Genomic DNA, 20,883 nt, shown 5'->3' on the forward strand with positions numbered 1-20,883 from the left:
GGGAAGAATTTTTCAATATTTATAGAAGCTTTCTTCTAACAAATGATTTCACCAAGTAACTACATAATCACGTTAAAATTATCAGTCACCATTACTAGAAAACATGTCTTTTAATTCTGCTGAAATCCCTCTCTTGCCTCATTTCCCATCTATTAAAATCCTATCAAATTTTTAGGGCCCAGCGCCTTCACTACAGGCTTTACAGACTTGCAATCAAATAAGCCTGCTCTCCTCTGACCTCTCACTCAGACTTTGTCTTGTAGCAAATACATTCTACTCTGCATTACAGTTATTTGTATATGCAATTTACTCTCTCTTGGAATCAATACCCTCCCATAGTGCTGAAGACAGTGCTATATATAATTGCATCTAGAGTACTCTGAAGCATATGTAGTGCCCATAATTATGTTACTACTAGAAGTAAAACTGTCCTCATGGCAGTAGCAGTGGAAATCTAGAAGCTAGTAATTAAAGATGTTTAGATATTAGTATGGCAAAAATAGATTCATGTCCTCAGTTTGCAATCTCTTATCTCAGGTACTACGGCTCTCCACAATTACGAAAGGAAAAGAAAAGGTAAAACCGGAAATAAACGTGGAAGGAACTGGTATTAGGAACATTAATTCGTGTTTCATTTTCTCATCAATTTGCTTAAAATCTCCGGATCATAATTTGTTTAAAAAGACTCTAATATCCATTCAAAATGCTGCTACATAAACTCAAAACATAATTGGAATCTTAGCATTGCTATACCGCTACTTTTTAAAGAGCGAATAAGAATAATCTGGAGCAAAGTAATTAACAAAGATGTACAAATACCTATCAACCTATTTTACTTAGCTATGTGTGCCTCCAAAATCCATTAAAATATAAAACAGATTTAAAAATACTTTTCTTTAAAAAAGGTAACTATTCAAAGATTTACTCTTTCAAAGAGATAACTATTCAAAGATTTATTCTTTAACAGTCAATTTTGAAACTATTTTATCCCTCCTACCAAAGAATTATGGTCTTCTTAAAGAAAAATCTTAATCATTTATACACTCAATCAAATAAGTATATAAGCTAAACTCGAGCAAAGTTCAAATACTTATAAACTAATTTACGATCATCCCCTGGTATGCGCATGAGAATATGATTTATATTACAACAGTAAGTATTTTCCAAAATTTTATGTGTTCCACTAGAACCCTTTAAGTGGAGAATACATCTTATACAACTTTAAGTGGAGAATTAGGAAGAAAAAAAAAATTACCAGCACTAAAAGAAGAACAGATCATTTGAACTCCAGGCCGAGGGCGCTCTGTAAATTTTGCAGGTCTCGGACTGTAATACAAAAAATAACCAATTAAAAATATCTCAAAGGGACCAGCAACACCAGAACTCAGCTGTCTCAAAAAATAACTACAGAAGGACAAAATTAAATAAGAAGCAACAGAGGGCTCCCTTCCTAAAAACAAGTTCAACATCATTATGTGTCATGATCAGCAGGATCTTGTGGAAACTTCAGATACAGATTTTGCAGGAGCTCCTGATTATACAACAATCCATCCACACGTGAAACAAAGCCACTGTCACACCTGGCATGTAGTTATTGGTTACACTCACTTCTAATCATCCGATCCAATTTAACAGGTTCTCAGTTTCACACAGCAGAATAGCAATGCACAAATATATAAGGAAATACAGGTCATTTGTAAACGTGAACAAACTAGCAAAATAGGTGCTGTCTCATTGGCATCGATACACCATCAATCAATAAACTTTTTCAATATTAGTGTTAATTAAACATCTCCCTCTGTTTACTTTCTATAAAATATGCCCTTTAAGACTCCAAAAATTAAGAATCTTACATTCTAGTGAAAACCTGAAGACTATTTGACTCTCACATCAACTATAATGCTCATTTAAAATAGTGATCTATAGAAAATAGGTCACACTCAACTATACTTACATTAATTGTATAATTATATTACAGATTATATGTTTTATATTAATGCTATTGACATTAATGCTTAGTGCCAACTATACTAAAGAAAATTAAATTACAGATTTTACCCATACCAGCTCCAATATATGTACAATGTATAAGTAATGTTCCAATACAGTGATCATATTTAAAGCCCTTCTTAGCATATACTTTGACCAAGTTTTTCCTCAGAATATTAGGAGAGAGAACTAAAAAATAATCAGAGCTTTCAACCAGAGTGCACTGCATAACTTTCACAATCCACAACTATTGAACACAGAACGGTTTCAGTCTTGTGGTCATTTAGGGAAAAAAAGTACAAAATACTTCTGATCTCTCCATTATATATTCTGAACAATAGAACACAACAAAAAGTATTTTCTAAAATTTTTAAAAATAAATTTGTAAATTTTCTTAATATTCACAGGCTCTGCTACACCTGAGCATAACTGATATGGAGAAAGAGAAACTTACTAAAACACTCTTAAAACCTAAACATTTATTCAGAGGAAAATTAACTCTAAGTAAATTTATCTGAAACTATGAAGGCAACTAAATGCACTACTTCCATTAGTTCTTTGTAGACTGTGGAGGTGCGTTTTTATTAAGTTTTGGCACAACTGCTCATACATGTGCCAAACAACCAGTTAGCACTCATAACCAGAACATGCAAATAATCATACAATCATGAGATTGTCATTTCAAACGAATGTTAATATTTTTAAAGAGAAAAAAACAGATAAGCAGGTACACATATTTATTTTTAAATGTACATTTGAGGAAATATTTCACAACAAGGCCTAGAACTCAAGACTCTCTGAGTTCAGTTCCCAGTTTTGCCACTTATCTGTGTGACCTTAGGCAAGTTAACGTTTCTGTACCTCAGTCTTCTAATCTGTAAAATGGGGGGGGGGGGGTAAACATGAGAACATATCTCAGAGTCCCAGAGAGAATTAGATGAGTTAAATGCACATAAAGTGCTTAGTTCTGTGCCCAGCACACTCAGTAAATTATTATTAGCATTGTTAGTATTTTAATTAGGTTCAACCAGTTCAAGATGGTCCATCAAGAAATAACTATTTGGTTTGGCCTAGTGGTTCAGAGGAGGTCCTGACAGTGCACTTCCAGTATTTGCCTCAGTTTCCTCTCCTATCTGTCCTGAAGATCATAATTATACCTGCCTCATAGGGGTGTCGTAAGAATTAATGAGATAACAGTTATAGAGTGCCTAATACTAGACTTGACAGACTAAGTGCTTAATAAGAATTTGTAATCATTATTATCATTTGCACATTTTAGGATTCTAATTCTTTTCTCACATCTGTCTAGGCTTGGACACCTTCCTCCTACTCAGAGATCTCCAGAGCCAGTTTTCGAGTCAACCAGCCACTCAAATTACTCATCTAAGAAGCAGCGTCTTTACTAGTGGGAGTTGTTACCATACACATAAACCCTATATAAAAGTGAATTTATTAAGAGATTTGGGTTTCCAAAACAGATTTCATTTACTGATAGAGCTGATTCTTTCAATTAATGCAGACTGGGTTGCTGAAGTCACTTACCCCAAAGATTATTCAAAAGCATTACCGTTCAATACAATTTCTGCCTCTGATTTGTAATTAAGGCCACATTTTTCAGCAGTTATCAACCACGTATACATAAAGAAAGGAAAACGGGCATCTCAAAGTCTGCGTGTGAGGAAAATTACTCTTACTTTTATGCCTGAACTCAACCTAAAAGTTTTCATGGGACAATTCTAATAACAAATAGAAAAGAATATTACTTACAAGTAACTAGAAAAAACTTTTATGTCCCAAAATAGGAAAATCACTAAGCAAAGTATGGAACAGCTCAATGGAATATAATGTAGCTATTAAAAGTATGTGAAAAAAATTGTTAGGGTAGTGGGTTTATGAGTGAATCTACATAAAGGTTCTGAAAAAAATCACTTGTATGGAATACATCACTTCTCACTTCCAAATAAATATTACTGTACTGAGAAATGTAATCCTCTAGAAGCACAAAGTGAGAGCTTAATTTTGTAAACACTTCCTATGCTGATTCGAAAACGGCTGATCACTTTTTCTTCAAAAACCAGACAGGAAAAGACGAAGGTATCAGAATCAGATCCATAAGGAGGTAAAGAATACTCAAAGGAGAAAAAAATTAACTACTGCTATTGTCCAGACACAAGTGAAACATTTCATTTCAACTTTTATCTAAATGCCTACGGAACGCCTTTACTATTCTAAGTATTAAGAATGCGACTAAAGTGAGATCAGCTTGCTCTCTCCCGAGAACCAAGTCTTTGATCACAATCCTTTCTGCAAAAGAAGTATAGTTTGCTGTATTATGCTACCCATGCTGCCTCAGCCCCCTAAATGCCCTGCCGTAAGAGGCACTATTCAGGAATGGCCACACATAGGAGGTTTATCTAAACATTACTGTTTCAAAATAACAAAGACATACGCAAATTATTTTATTAAATACCTCAATTTGGGTTGATAGTTTATCAACAGATGTCAGAGACAATTATTGAGATATATCTAGTCTGAATGACTTTTTACCCTGAGAGCTCAGAGATGGTCATTTCAACACTATGGAATCACGGTATGCACCACCTCCTCATTCACAGATTTCCATGGGGTAAATACAGCACTTCTCCCACTCTATCCACTTGAGAGGTGGCATGACACAGCACAGAACCAGAGGGCAGGGAAATGTTACAGTCCTGGCCTTGCCATTTTTAAAAACTTTTAACTGTGGGAAAGTTGTTGAACTTTTCTTTGCCTCAGGGTCCTTAATCTAAACATAATATTGTCCAGACAACTTATTTTGATAAACCAAGATATTATTATAGGTGAAAGCACAGATGCAAAATGCTATTATGGGGCAGAGGGAAGGGTGCATCTATCTACCTTGATGTAGTTTAGTGAAAATTTAATGATTCCGTTTTCCTAAATTTCCCTAGTCTACAATAAAATCCAGTCTATAGATGCGATAACAGAAATAATTACAATTCTTCTACAGAACTAGGAACTCTGAAGATTATGTTCTCAGTACCAAAAGGAGTTACTGATATGTAACTGCAGCATAGAAAACAGAAATGGTAATAAGACAGGTATATTCTGAAAGAGCTAGGGCTAGGAAAAAAGATAAGAGAAAAAAGAAATAAACATGTTAACAAAAATCTTTCTTTAAAGCATGAAAACAAAAAGAAAAGCATAAAAATGAAAGAGGTCAGTGAAGAGACAAAATGAATTTGTTACTTACTCAAGGAGAAAAAAAAGTAAAATTATTCCTATTGTTGACTACTTCATACTTTTGTGATTTTAACCATTAAATTATACACATTTATTCTATGAAATAGAAGAGCAACTGACTTTATTTTAAGGGTTCCAGCATCCCACAGCCAAAAACAAATAGTGCCATCTGCCCCAGTAGAAGATAGATATCTCTTTGAGCCACTGCACAATGGTGAGAACTGAAAAACAAAGAAAAAAAAATTTTTACAAGAAGAGTAACACAGTCCAGATAATAAACGCATCTTGACCATACAAACAGCAACTAACACTAACAGTTAGAGAACACTCAGAATTGACAAAGGTCACGGCTACCATGTTATTTAAAGCCCATGTATTTATAAAGAAAAGAGAAATACTCCTTTTTTCATTTTAGTTGGCTTTGTACAATGGATTATAAAAGTGACTTCTTAAAATTTACTTTAAATTATAACCAACGAGGATTTTGCAGAGATTAAAACGATTACCTGTAGTGACGTTATAGATGCACTGTGGCCCTGAAGAACAGCCAAAGGCGCACATGTTCGCAGACACCAGACTCGGATCATTTTATCACAACTTCCAGCTGCTATCATGGTATTCTCATAGTTTACAGCCATGTCTGATATTTCAGCAGCATGGCCTCTTAAAGTAGCTAATAATCTCCCATCATCTGTTGCCCAGATTTTCACAAGACAGTCATCCGAACCCTTAAAATGAAAATGGATATTAATAGAATTAACTCTGTAAATTTTAATTGGAATTCTTAACACAGATTAAAAAAATCATATCTGTTACATCCATTTCCCAAAAATTATAATTTTAAGTACTAAAAAGTGTTAAATACTTGTGTTACAAATTTTCCTCTACATAAGACTCTTTATTTTGTTAAATTATTCACTTATAAAGAATACTCGTGTGCCCATCATCTAACAGGAAAAGTAGGATGTTAGCAATAGCTAACATTTACCTATGGTCCCCCCTACCCACTACCTATATGGTAGCCTCTCTATACAGAACCTTGTAAAAGAATCTGAACATCTAAAATAACAAAATTATAACTGCAAAACAAATGTAATACACAACAGTGACTAATCCTATCTATGTTAATATAAAAATGAAAGGAAGCTTATTTGAAGTTTTTTCTCCTAAGAAGCCAAAATCTATAATACATATGAGTTTCCCATCACTGATCTTCAGCTAAATACATTACATATAAAATCACCCGTCAGTTATAAGAAAAAAATTAATTTTATCTGTATGAAGTCAATTAAAATATATATATATTACTTGCTTGCTACAGCAGCATAAGCTCAGGAAGAAAATGTAAATAATACAGTTTCCTATGAATTCCTATATTTACAAATAAACATTTCAATTTCACTTAGCCAATGCAGCAGTAAGACCTTTTAGACTTTTTTTTTCTTCTCTAATTTTCCTTATTCATCCTATAGCTTAAAGTTTACTCTTTTACCAACCTCTCCCTATTTTCCCCTAGTGTTTATTAAAAAGTTTTAAACATACAAAAAGTAGAGAATATTACCATTAACCTCATATAGCCATTCCCCAGATTCAAAATTTATCAAAAAATTGCAAAGGTTGTAGGTTAGAATTCTTTACCATCTTCCAATCTAATTTGTTAAAAAATACACACAACACACAATTTTATCTGATATTAGCAAGTATTTAGAGGATCTACAAAAGCAAGTGACACAGAGAAGTAGCTGCTTCATACTGATGACAGACATGACATATAAATGATCACAAACACAGTATTAACAGAATATGTTAAATGCTGTACCTTAAACCACACTCTGCCAACACTACCTAGAGCACTCTCAGTTAACTACAAAACCAGGTCTTCTGACTGACCTTTGAAGCAAATTAAATGGGTTACCAACCACTGAAGACTAGTAATAAAACTTAACTTTGGTGAATTATTCACATTAAAATCTGGTATTCCCATCACGTTCACTTAATCTCAGGCTCTTCATCTATAAAATAAGGAAGTTAAATTGGATGATCTCCAAGGTTCCTTTTTAAAATTCAGTGATTCATGCATTCATTTATCCATTTGCCTTGCAATTAAATATGTGCCAAACACTGGAGATTCAAGGGTGATGAATAAAGACATAGTATTCCTGTCCTTAAGAAGCAAGGCAGATGAATATAAATGCAATAACATGTCCTAAGTCCTATACTGTTAATCAGTAGAGATCTAAAAGGAGAGCAGTTTGTTTTTCCTCAAACGTGGGGAGGTAGAATCTGGAAAGGAATCCAGAAGCAGTGATGCTTGGACAGTCAATACAATGTAGTAGCTTAAGAGCACAGACTCTAGAGGTCAAGAAAAAAATGGTTAAAAGATCAATAAAAGAATTTAAAATTACATCAAAAATGTCTCTCTAACACAAGTCAGTAAAAGAGAAGCAGAAGAACAAAAAAGAGATGGGACAAACGGAAGCTATTAGTAAAAAGGTAGAAGTAAATCCAACCGTATCTAGAATTCCATTAAGCGAGAGAATGGGACAAATGATCTTTCTTCCCAGAAGCCTACCTCAAATGTTAGTGAAGTCAATAATAAACCAAAGAGTAGGACATTATAAGTTTTCAATCAAAACTTTAAAGACAGTAGGGACATTAAAGCAAAAGTAATGTTATTTAAATGGTGAAAAGAAAGTGATGGACAACACAGGCACAGGGGTCAGCCTTGGTAGGAGGGACATACAGGCTCCTAGGCTGCATGAAGGGGGAAGAGGTATGGTGGAGATAGCAATTTTAAAGCAAGCAGCGAAGAAATGAGATGATTCTAACCTTAGCAAGTGAGACAAATATCTGAAGATTATTTCCTTCAAGTGGAGAAGGGGGAAACAAAGAAGGAACCAAAAAAAGGTGAGCAAAGTTTGAAAATGCGGTGGAATTTTAAGAGCAATAAGAAAAAGGGAAAAAACCTGGAAGCAACAGTGAACTTCCTGCTAAAATTAGATAGCATGATTTTAGAAAAAAAATCTCAACTGACAAGTTATTTAAGCAAAGTTCTAATGCCTAGGGGAAAACGAAGTATTCATTTATTTTCAGTAACATCTAGATGTTGCTGCTAGGACTGGGGATTTGGCAAGGTGAGAAAAGTTGGGAGTACGAAGTGTACGTGGGAAACTAGAAACAAAAATTAAGCTGGAAAGGTTTTATCTGAGGAAGGTAATAGAAGGTAGGGGTTTTAAATGCCTGTTAGGGAGTGTGAATTTAACCTGGTGAGGAAGCTACTGAAGAATTTTAAGCAGACAAGGCATAGTCACTATAATATTTTAACCACGATAAGTTTTAAGAAATACACGAACGGGTGAAAACTGAAGATGCTTCTATGGAATTCATTTTTTAATCAAATTATAATATTAAGCTAGTGGTTAATGCCAAGCAAATATAAGACAGTAGAGGATCATTAGTTTCACTTTTCAATCATGTAAAATTGTCATAATTACCATGAAAGAGTACTCATTAATATGTTATCATTTGTCTGTTTACATCAAACCTAGTATAAAGATAACAAAAAGAACAAGTAGCTTCAGCTTACATAAATCCCCAAACAAATAAGATATACCAAATTTACACTGCTTTCTCTTAAATGTCAAGACATCTCATCAATGCAAAGATAAAGCCAAGCTGAAAGAGCACCTTATCTCTATCCTGAATAAACAACAATGTAGATATTGTTTGTGAAAAGGCTTGATAAAGGGTGGAACTTAAACAAATTTAGATTTGCCTAAACTTACGAATTTAAAGTACCCTATAAATTTTCTTATTCCACAGCCACACCTAAAGCCACACACACAAAATGATTAAGGCAAGTGCCTTTGAAACTATCAACATACTCTGTAGCTTAGGACAACAGGAAGGAAAGTGAATCAGACATGTCCTCTGGAATCATTCTTTCTTTCATACTTTTACGTAGACTGGTAGCACTAGTGACCCTTCCTTCCCGCGTACGACTAGGTCTCTTACACTGCAGGTAATTCTCCTTTTAGGTCTGTCTAAAAGAGGTTCCTTCCTGCTTTGTGAATCCCTTTGGGAAACTCAAAGTTTCTTCAAAATAAAAAGTGTGAGAGGCAAACTTCAGATAAATAAAAACAAACGCTGACGTTCTCTATAGATAAGCCCAGGCAATAAATGTATTGTACACATCTGCTTTTGGTATTCTGGTAAAGGAAGTTCGACAGGTCTCTGTGACATGGCTTTCTACTTTGTCATGCGCTTGGGTATTAAAATGCTCCTTAAAATCTACAAAAAACGTCCTACCTCTTGATATGAAAATTTTATGAAACAACTTCAGACACAGGGCCTTCCTCAATCACTTCAATTCTATGTAAAAACTAAAGCAGAACCTAAGGTCAAATTTAAAGTTTCTGGAAGACAAGTTTTAAAGAGCTTAATTGAACTATTTATGTATGTATGTATTTATTTATTTAAACTAAAGCTAGAAGATTAGAGGTAACAACTATGTGAACCATTCACGATGAAGAAAACTACTTTACAGGATGGAAGAGTAAGTGACAAAGAATTGTGGACTTCTGTGAGCAGAAAACTTCACACATTTGCAAACAGTACAGCAGGTTGATTCTGCTCAGACGACCTTAAAATTAAAAAGTAGATCTGTAAAGCTTTCCCTGCTAAAAGAGAAGCATCAATTGAAGAGGCCAACCAAAGATTACTACTTTGACATAAAGATAAATTAGGTGATTTTTAATCTTACAGTGTCTTGGAGAATTTGGCAGTCCTTGGCAGAATCAACAAAGAGAATTCTCATTTCTCTCTACTGCTGCACAGCTTATGAGTCAGATTTCACCTCTTGATGTCATTAGAACAAACAGAATTAAATGTTAAAAACACCATGTATATGGTTATGCATACTATAATGTCATTTTCTTTTCAAGCTAAAAAGTAGCCTATTCAGGCAGCTAAAAGTGCTTGTAATTTAAATTTAGTTCAATGTTTTTTTCAAGAAGAGGCTATTGATTTTCTCTCTTACCCATCTATCAGACCCCTATTTCATTTCCCTTACAAATTACCCTAAACTCCAGCGTCAATCATTTCAACACACGCCAAATTTTCTCACTCCCTTGCCCACCTAAACCACCAATGACTAACCTTCTATCAATGTAATCATCACTTGCTCTTATCCTGCTCCCAGATGCCAAGTACCGTTATGGAAAAGAAGACAAGGACACTAAATCTGCAACACTGCAAATTCATAACTCCTGTTTATTTGGAAGGCTAAGGCTAATCAGCAATCCTTTTCCCACATTCATCACTCTTTCCTTATCACCAGGTTTGATCACTCACCTCTAGAACCCAGTCCCACTCCCTAACCAAGACTCTTATCAGGTAAAATATTTCACTTTGAAAAGCAGAATCTGTTCATTGTAACTCTTGACCCAGTTTTTCAAAAATTTACCTTCCTATAAATTACTGTACTCTAGCTCTCCTTTCCATTACTACCAAACTTACTGAATATACAGTATCATCCCTACGCTACCTCCCATGTACTTTTAAAAAGTAATTTTGCATTTCAAACTTACAGAAGTTTCAAGAGCAGTACCAATGTCTTCCATCACTCAGATTCATCAACTATTAACAATTCACTGCATCAGCTCCATCACCACCTTTCTTTCCTTTCTCTCCATATAACACACACACACACACCTGCCCATTAGTCTTTTTCTGCACCATTTAATAGTAGGCTGCAGACTTGACGCCCCGTCACTTCTAAATATCCCAGTGTGCATTCCTCTAAAACAAAGACACACGTCTACCTAAGTTGGGAAATCAATATTGATAAACCTGCCATCCAATCCACAGGCCCCATTCAAATTTTGTCAACTATCCTAATAACGTTCCCTTTTCCTTTATGGCCTAGGACCCCATACAGCAACATGTTAAATTTTAGTTGCACTGTCACCTAAGTCTCTTCAATCTGGAGTATTTCCCTGAGGCTTTCTCTGTCTCATGTCCTCAGAAGTTTATAAAGAATACAGACCTTACATCTATAGGATGACCCTGAACCTCAGTCTGTCCAATGTTCAGTAATGACCAGACCCAGATCATCCTGCCTTGGCAGGAGCCCCACAGACAAGACGCTGTGTTGTCCTCTGTGTACCACTTCCGAGGACGCACAATGTCAACCCATCCCGCCACTAGGAAAGTTAGTAACTTTGTCTTGTTAATGTTTCCCATGTTTCTCCCCTGCAAAGTTGCACTTTTCCCCCTTTTAATTAATTAACTTGGTATCTTGGGGGACATATACAAGATTATGCTAAGATCTTCAAACCAGCATCTACCAGTCTTAGCCTCCGGCAATGACACACAAATGAATCAACCACCACTATGATAGTCGCCAAACCACCATTCTTTCTACAATTATCAGTTGGCATTCCACTGTAAATAGGAGTTTTCCCTTCTTTCTCACTTAATTGTTTATTTACTTATTTACATCAGTATAACTCACGGATGCCTACTTTAATCAGTGGTCATAAACAACTCAGTCAAGGTCCTATCCGTCCTCATGGAGCTTATTAGTAAGAAAATACAATAAAAGCTAATTTAAAAAAATAAGAGTTTCAGACTGTGACAGATATTATAAGAAAAATATAGTAAGGTAATGTGATAGACAATGATGGAGTATGAGAAAGGAAGGTAGTCAGGGAAAAGTCTCTAAGAAAGCAGTGTTTGAACAGAGCTGCTAAAAAAGGAATCAGCCACAGGAATATTTTGGAGAAGACAATTCCAGGCAAAGGGAATAGCTAGCACAAAGGCTCTAAGCCATAAATGGGCTTTGCGAGTTTGAAACACAGAAAAAGACCAGTGTAAATGAAGCACAGTAGAAGAAGGGAATTCGTCTTACAGACATTTTTGTATATATCTTCCCTAACAGAAGTTTCTTACAAGAATGGACATTATTCACTTCTGTATCTCTAACTGACTGGTTCATTCATTCATCTTTTTGTTGTTTGCCTACTGTATGCACCAGACACTCTGTAAAGCACTGCAGACCTAAAAAGGTTTAAGAAAAAGGCTTTGTTGTTAGGAAGCTCACAACTTAATAGAGACAGACCTCTAAACAAATTCACTGCAACACAGAGGACAATACAATACAATAACAGTATGTTCAGTGGTAATACACCACATTCAGAAAATAGCTTATTTTTTTAATTGTCAAGTTTTGAAAGATTAATCTATACCGTCTCTAATTCTTCAATTCCCAATCCTTCCTTTGTGCATTGCAATCTCACTTCTACCCCTAAAACTAAAATAAAACATTTTTTCTTAAGTTCATGAATAGCCTTGCCAAATCCAAAAGATGCCTTTCAGTTCTAATTTTACTTTAGGTTTTTCTACATTTCATGAAATACTAATCCTTTGGCTTTTAAGACACCACTTCTTTTTCTATTTTTCTCCCGGCCTCTCAGGCAGCTCTTTCTCAGTCTTAATTATTGACTCCTCTCCTCTTCTTTAGTTTGCTTTAAAGTTGAAGTTTCAGCCTTTGTACAGTACACATATGAGGTAAAAAAATCAATTTCCATATTCAACGATTCCCCAGTTCAATCTTCTAGCCTAGATCTCTCTCCTGAGCTCCCACAACCTGTTGAGCATTTCTATTTGGCAATCTATATAAGTATCTCAAATTCAACATGTCCCAACCTTCACAAACTTCTCCACTTAAATCCTTACCGCAGTAAGTGACACGACTTTCTAACCAGTCACACAAGTTAAAAAACATGTCATTCCATACTATTCCCTCTCAATTCCTCCCTACATTCAAATGAACCTTTTAAATCCTAGAGATTCTATTTTTAATCTGTTAATTCCATCCCTACTTCCACTGTGAATCTTTCATGGATCACTGCTAGAACCTTTTCACCAATACCTCCGTATAAAGGCTTAGTTTCTATCCATCCTCTACAATAGTGCCAAAGAGATCATTAAAAAGAGAAGTTCTGCTCCCTCTTCTGTCTAAGTCCATCACTTTTGCTCCAGGCCCTCAGGAAAGACATCCCTTCAGGTCACAGAAGAATCTTAATGATTTCGTCCTCCAACAACATGTCTAGCTCTTGCTTAGCAGTGGTCCATATTTATTCTTTGCCATGTCCGGTAATACACGACTGCATGATAACGTTCTCCCAGTGACTGTAAATGCCTTTCCCCAACTCTGGAATACCTAGCTCAGTTGAGGTGGCGCTTCTCTAGGAAGCTTCTCTTACCATCTCCTACCACACACTGAAGTAGCCACCTCTCTCCTATAGCACCCTCCGCATCTTGTGCTGCCTCCAGCAAGCTTATCACACTGTATCAATATTGTGTGTTGACTCTCTGTGAACTCTCCACTGGCAGATACTATGTCTGTCATGTCTACATCCTAAGCTTTGAGAGCAGTGTCCGCCTCCTAAAAGACCGAAGTTCATTAAAGGAGTGCATAAACTCATAGTCTTTATTATAAATGACTGAATTTATATAAAGTTTATGCTCTTTTGCCTTACTTTTCAGAGGTACATTTTATGTTTCTGAAAAAAGAGGGGAAATCTTTGTGTATGGTTCTCAACATACTTTTATGAGTGAATGGCTTACTACTGAGAGAATTCATTAACTCTGCTTTTCTTTGGTAAATATTATTTGACGCAATGATTCTGAAATCAAGTAAAAAAAATTTAGAAAACTAAGAAAGAGAGAGAATTAGGGAGCAGTCTGACTTGGTAATTATGCTACCTTCCTCCCTGGGTTCTTCTCATTATTATACTGGGAAATGTCCATTACTAAAATATTCTAGTCCAAAATACTGGAAAATTTTCCTAACACAGAATCTCACCTATCAATCACAATGATTTCAATCTTGTATAGCATTTATAAATAAGATTTTAGTTAGGTAAGAGAATAAAATGGAAAGAATTCATTTAAATCCATCTATAAAATTAAAAGCAGCAAGTGAAACTTAATAACTGCTTCCTGTATTATCTTGTTCTATACTAACTGCATGCATCATTTCATGCAATCCCACAAAAATCCTGTGGGATTGGTACTACTATTATCTATTTCCCTTCTTCTTTTTTTAACAGCTGAGAACACTGTAGATTAAAAGGGTGAGGTAATCTTTGTAAACTGCACTGCTAGGAAGTGGTAAAGCCGTGAGTTGAACTAAGAGCCCCCTAATGCCAAAGCTGATGCTCTTAACCACAGGACTATCTATACTGCCTCTAGCTGTGCCTACCCAGAAAGGACTCAAAAGTCCCTTGGAATGAGTCCCTTGGAAAAAGCTTTCAAATATATCTAACACTAGGACTTAATAATAAGTGTGCAACGTCTTCAGATACCGAATACATAAAAAGGAAATACTGAGCTGTCCATTACTGAAATGTTATTCCAATAAATAACAACAGTGTGTCACTCTCTCACAGGAATCTTTCATTGTTCGGCCATAATCTACTATCCTCAAGTCTTATCCTATCAGTTTTCAAGATTGGTTTTCAAAGCATTAGTTAGTGGCTAATGTGTTCCCAGTGGAATAAAATAACATGAATAGTAAACACATATGTACTCTAACTCGAGGTGATAATCATAAAAATACAAAGAAATTTTAAGTAACAGTGATCTCGTATCTTTGCATTTCTTGTCACAAGGCAACATTTTGGAATTTGTAACTGCAAATCACTGGTAAAAAATTACAAATGAGACTATAAGTTTGGCACAATTAGCAAATTATATCACATACATAAAACATCAACATTTTTAGACTCTTGATAAGACCATATAAAATAGTACAGTGATAATTTTCTGCCTTTATTTATGTATCTTCAACTAAAGGAAAACAATCAGAAAATCGCTTCCCTCTTCACTTATCATTCAATGCTCTTAAAAGTAGGAATTAAATATCTAGAACAAGGGCTGCAATGTTTTTCTGTACAGGACCAGATAACAATTATCTTAGGCTCTGCAGGCCATACAGTCTCTGTCATAACTACTCAACTCTGCTGTTGTGGTACAAAGGCAACCACTGAGCGTGGCTGTGTTTGAATAAAATTTTATTTACCAAAAAAAGTGGCAAGCTGGATTTGACCCACGGGAAGTGGTTTACTAACCCCTGGTTCAGAGTGCTCGCCCAACTCTATGCCTATTACTCCACTAAATTCATAAGCCAGCAACAGGGTATTGTCTCACTGCATTTTTCCCTCAAAAAGTTGTAGGAGATTATGTGTCTAATTCAAATCAACACATACACAGTGCTTCATAAAGTATGACAATCAAATGCTTACCATCCCTCTCATTTTCAAAGAAGGAATTCCCACAAGGTAAGTACCTTGTACCAAGTACAGACATCAAAAATTAATTAAGAAGTTATATATTTTTTATAATCTCAGTGCAACGGCATAACTTAATACTCACCAAAATGAAGTATAAACACCATGTAACGTGTCTCTCTCATTCTTTCAATTTATTATTATTTTTGAAAGAATTCTTTTAAACATTAGAGATGCCAAATTTACTTTATGTTTTGAGAGCTAAATTTAAATGATAATATACTGAACTCAAAAAGGCTGTAAGTAATTTTCCATTACCATCTGAGAGCAAATTACTGTTGCAGGTATATCAAGGACTTTAGCCAATACAGGGATAACTATTCCCCACTCTAAAAACAATAACCCATCAGAAAATTTTTTAAATTTCAGTTTTATTCTGCTTCATAGAGAACAGCAGAGATAAAAGAGAAGGTGAAAGGGAGAATACTAACGTAGGAAATAATCTGCGAACGCCTGAAGTGGATTCTAGAACCGGGGGAAAGATATGTACGGAAATCCTTTCCCACACCCTGCCATTTGGCTGTTTTATAGAGGACTGGGTGAACGGGTAAAGGAGAGAAAGTAGACATAAATAAATCTCAGTTTACAAGCATATTTACTTAAAAGAGGAATCTATAATTGTTGTGACTATAAAATTCACAGCTGCTCTCTTCGAAGACTGAGATAGGAATTTCCATGTTAACTTCCATTTCCCATTTAAAATTAGGAATCCTGTGAATGCGTGTATACGTTCAGCAGAGTATTTAATATAAGTAGTATTTAATGGTAAGTACGATCATAATGGTGTAGTAAGTATTACCCTTAGTGGATATAATAGTTAAGGCACCTAAAAATAAATTGAAATATTTCCAAAAGCAATTTTCTCCCTTAAAGCTGAAAAGCTGTTTTCTCCGTTCAACAAGTTAATAAAAGAAACAGTAACAAACCTAAGAGACTCTGAACACATGAGATACACTGAAGAATGAGGTGCTAAGGATAAAAGGTAAAAGGAGAAAATGTTACATATGCTCAGAATTTTTTCTATCACTGCTTTAAGAGAAATTTCTCAGACTCCCCTAATTTGCTTAACACACTTTGGGTGAAATGTCCTTGGTTTAGAATTAAAACTACTGTATGACATTTTTAAAAAGGTCACACTGCATTATTTCATATAATGCTGGGAATTACACTTATCCATGAGGACCATAATATAACTGTGACTGTGCTACAACATGTCTTTCAAGAATGTTCCAAACTTGAAGTCCAACCTTAAGTAAAACCTTCTGTTACAGTAAGCTAATTTACCTGAATTTCTAGTTTTTCATTAAAAGAAAAAACAAAGGTTTTATTTCAAAGTTCAACTTTAAGCAATGTTTCTCTGCAATTCCATATATGAATTAAGATAATACTTTAAAAACTACTTACAGTAAATATCCGTCTGCCAGTTCGATCAAAAGTTACACAGTACACAGACGACAAGTGTCCAAGAATTCTTTTATGCATTTTCATGTGCTGATACACTGCAGTGGGAACCAGTCGCTCAAGCCTGTATTTTCCATTCAGCTTCCTTGAAAACAAAGTATCCGCTACCGAGAAAAGGGGGGGGGAAATAAGTATAATTCAGAAATTAATTTTCTTAATCATCCTCTTTTATGAATTCACATATTTCAGTTTCTCATATGTTGGTAAAAATAAAGATGCTTTCTAAGGTATACGGCTCCTAGTTAAAAGTCTTCAAAATAGTCAATAAGAGCCCATTATTTCACCTGAAATAAGTCAGGCACTATTATCTTCACTTTACAAACAAGAAAATTCAGTTAAACGACCTGTCTGAAGTCACAAAGTAAGGCATGAAGCTAGGATTAAAACTCAGACTTCTATACTCTCTGGCTAGTGCTCTTTAAAAACCAATCACTTGGGCTTCCCTGGTGGCGCAGTGGCTGAGAGACTGCCTGCCGATGCAGGGGACACGGGTTCGTGCCCCGGTCTGGGAAGATCCCACATGCCGCGGAGCGGCTAGGCCCGTGAGCCATGGCTGCTGGGCCTGCGCGTCCAGAGCCTGTGCTCCGCAACGGGAGAGGCCACAGCAGTGAGAAGCCCACGTAATGCAAAAAAAAAAAAAAAAAAAAAAAACCAATCACTTTATATGACATTATTTCTTTCAAAGGCCCCTATGAGATAGGTTTTCTTACAAAAGCAGTTAAAACTGGATCCAGTGATTTTTACTTTTCATCAACCAGCAATTCGTGAACACTCTAAATATGACATACTGAATGATGTTTTTAAAAACTCTGCAACAAATGAAGACGGAGGAATAATCTGTTGCATTATTTTAAAAAAATAATTAAACTGGGGATCTTGCCAAAGACCTGCATAATGATTCGTTTTCTAGAACCTAGAGCTCTTTTCACCTCACCCATTTCAACCATCTTTCAAGACATGACTGAAATTTATCTTCTGTCCCAAAGCCTGAGATGCTGACTCCAGCCCAAAATGTTCTTTTCCATCTAAATTACTACTGTAGTTATTTTCTATACCAATAATTATAGACAAAGAAGGCACTCAATAAATACATGTTGACTGATCTGCAGGCACATTATTCACCTGTAGATTATCTTTAAATACAAGGCTTTTTTTGACTGTGACTGCCATCTACATTGGACAGAATAAACACTAGTTTCTCACTTAAATTTAGTCCCAAAGAAAATTAAATATATGTACAAAGTACTATTTAACCTAGGTTTAGAGCCTACAATTATGCCCTAAAGTTGATGAAATACGAATATCTCAGACGTATCATAAAGAATCTCAGTGTTTATTATTTTATTCAATACAATAAATGTTTGGCTTACACTACATTTGCAAGCAAAAAGGGAAATCTTGGGGACTGGTGAGGAGATACGCAGAATACTTTGCAGGTTCTAAAGCAATAATAATTCAAGGAATAATTACATTATGCTTATATGTTCTTTTACTACATCAATCATTTTATATTCTGATAGAGTACATCTCTTGCTGTTAGCATACAAGTCTTATGATACAATCTATTTCAACATCTGCAATATCTAAGACAAATGTTGAAAGTTGTTAATTAGCATATTTAGGCTTAAACTAGTTATATAATAACAGTGATTCAATAAGTTTCTAATAAACCCTGATACATTTTTGCTTATGCATAGAAATGGCCTGGTGAAAGACATCCTCCTGTGCTTTGGCTCCAAACTGATTTGGAGCAAAGATCACACAAAACCACAGGCATCAACTGTCCTGCCAAATGAGAACTCAAATGATCTTATCCAAACACTAAGGATCAATGACATCTCACTTATTGTCTGTTTTATAAGAAAATAAGTGATGACATGTAACACAAATGTTGACAGTGCTGCATTACCAAGACATAGTTTAACTCCCTCCATACAAAATTTATAAAATTCTCAAAATGTCAAATTTTAAAAAAATATTTAACACTGTTCAGGAATAAAAATGATTATTGGAGATAACCACAAAATCAAAACCATTATTTTAATGATGATCAGGCACTTTTACATATGTCAGAATTTTTTAGATGAATTTGTTATAAAGACTATTTATAATTCAGGGTTGATAAAGCAAAAAATACTTCCTTCAAGAGAAAATGTTACTACTCTCTTAAACATAGTTTTTACTGAATCTTTACCTAAACTCGGATTAAATATTTTCATTTTAAGAATCGACAGAGAAAAAGAACATCCCTTTCGAAAAGTTACTTTACAGTCAACGTTTCAAGTAAAACTTTTCAGAAACATTAAGTGAAATACATTTATAGTTAAAACTATATTCCACGCTACCCTATGTTATATTTGGTTACCAGTTAACTACTAGATATCTATACTATGACTGCATCCTAAGGGAACAGGTACCTAGCAGAGTCCTTGCTCTCAACCAATTTACAAACTTGTACAACAGTACTAAAAGATATGACATATAGTATGTAGAGTTCCCAGGTAATAAGTTGGTAGTTCAAACTTGATACAGGGATTTAGAGAAGAAAATATAAGTATGGTTCAACAGCTGAATTTCAACTGAGGAGACTGGATTTGAAGATGGCCTGACCAGGTCAAATAGGTAGAGAATTTTTATAAAGGAAGAGAGGAGGATATTGTAGGACTCCCATTCAGTGAACTCACATTTTCTTTTACTATACCATTTGCATAATGTCTTATCTCCCCTACCAGATCTTAAGTACCTTAAGGGCAGAAATTCTGTCTTACTCGTATTTCCTACAACTGAGTGTAGAGCCTTTTAAATAAAAAAGTATATAAATGAATCTCAGTTAATAATAAGAAACACAAGATGGTTCAATTAAATTTACAATTTTATGGCAGAAAGGCAAATGGCAATCATTTACTTTCAAAAGAAACTCAATAGACTAATTGGATTTTTGAGTGAAAAGGAAATGTCTCTTGGATTATAGGAACTCCTTAAATTTTATTAAACTAGAACATCAATTTTTAAAACGAGCATGGTTAAACAGATATAAGAGGTCATAAAGGAATAAGTTCTTTATATGACATTATTATACTTTTAACCTTATATCAAGTAACATGTATGACTTTGGTTTAAAAGTACATTTATTTTCGTTAAGTATGGTGATGTGAAATATTGTTAAATTAAGCCTGCCAAAGCAAATCTCTACCTTCTTCACTTGGCAAATTCTTTCTTACCCTCCAGGGCCACTTTAAATGTCATCTCCTCTATTAAGGAGTGAATCTTAATTTTAAACTTAAAAATTTTAATTTTAAAAGCGACCTTACCGGTTGCCCTATAGTATCACTCCTGTGTTCAAAACTGCAATGTTCTTCACTTGATTCAGAATAAACACCAAATTCCTTATGCATCAGCCTACCAAGACCCTGTATAATCTTGTCCCCCCCGTTACACCTCTCTGACCCCTTCACTTGGTCTGCTCCAACCATTCTAATCTCCCCCATTCTTCCAACACATCAGGTATGCTCCTGACTTGGGGTCTTTGCACCCGGCCAGAAAACTCTTCCCACATATAGCTAACTCCTTGACCTCCTTCAAATCTGTCCTCAGAAGAATGTCACTTCAATGAAGCAGAACCTGATCAGCCTCTTGAAAATTACAACCCACCCCCTACCACCACCCATTACTCTTGATCCCCCTCTATGTAGCTTAGTGTTTGTTCTTTTCCCATCACTTATCACCTTTTATTTGCTAATTATGTTCACTGTTTATTTCCTGCCTCCTCCCACTACAACATAATAAGCTCCACATGGGCAGGATTTTTTATCTGCTTTGTTCTTTGATTAGCCTA

At 35.1% G+C, this 20,883-nt stretch overlaps 1 protein-coding gene across 3 annotated transcripts in view; it reads right to left on the reverse strand.

Moving 5' to 3' along the window:
- The window catches only part of PHIP (pleckstrin homology domain interacting protein), a 125,553-nt gene that overhangs the window by 73,541 nt on the left and 31,129 nt on the right, over positions 1-20,883 (reverse strand). For all 3 annotated transcript variants that reach the window (XM_060115399.1, XM_060115400.1, XM_060115397.1), the window contains exons 7-10: positions 16,992-17,152; positions 5,739-5,960; positions 5,353-5,453; positions 1,256-1,326 (exon numbers count right to left, since the gene is read on the reverse strand). In XM_060115399.1, coding sequence (XP_059971382.1) covers positions 1,256-1,326; positions 5,353-5,453; positions 5,739-5,960; positions 16,992-17,152 — 555 coding nt within the window. The remainder of the gene's footprint in view (positions 1-1,255; positions 1,327-5,352; positions 5,454-5,738; positions 5,961-16,991; positions 17,153-20,883) is intronic.

The sequence above is a fragment of the Mesoplodon densirostris genome, chromosome 12, assembly GCF_025265405.1.
Source record: "Mesoplodon densirostris isolate mMesDen1 chromosome 12, mMesDen1 primary haplotype, whole genome shotgun sequence".
NCBI lineage: Eukaryota > Metazoa > Chordata > Mammalia > Artiodactyla > Ziphiidae > Mesoplodon > Mesoplodon densirostris.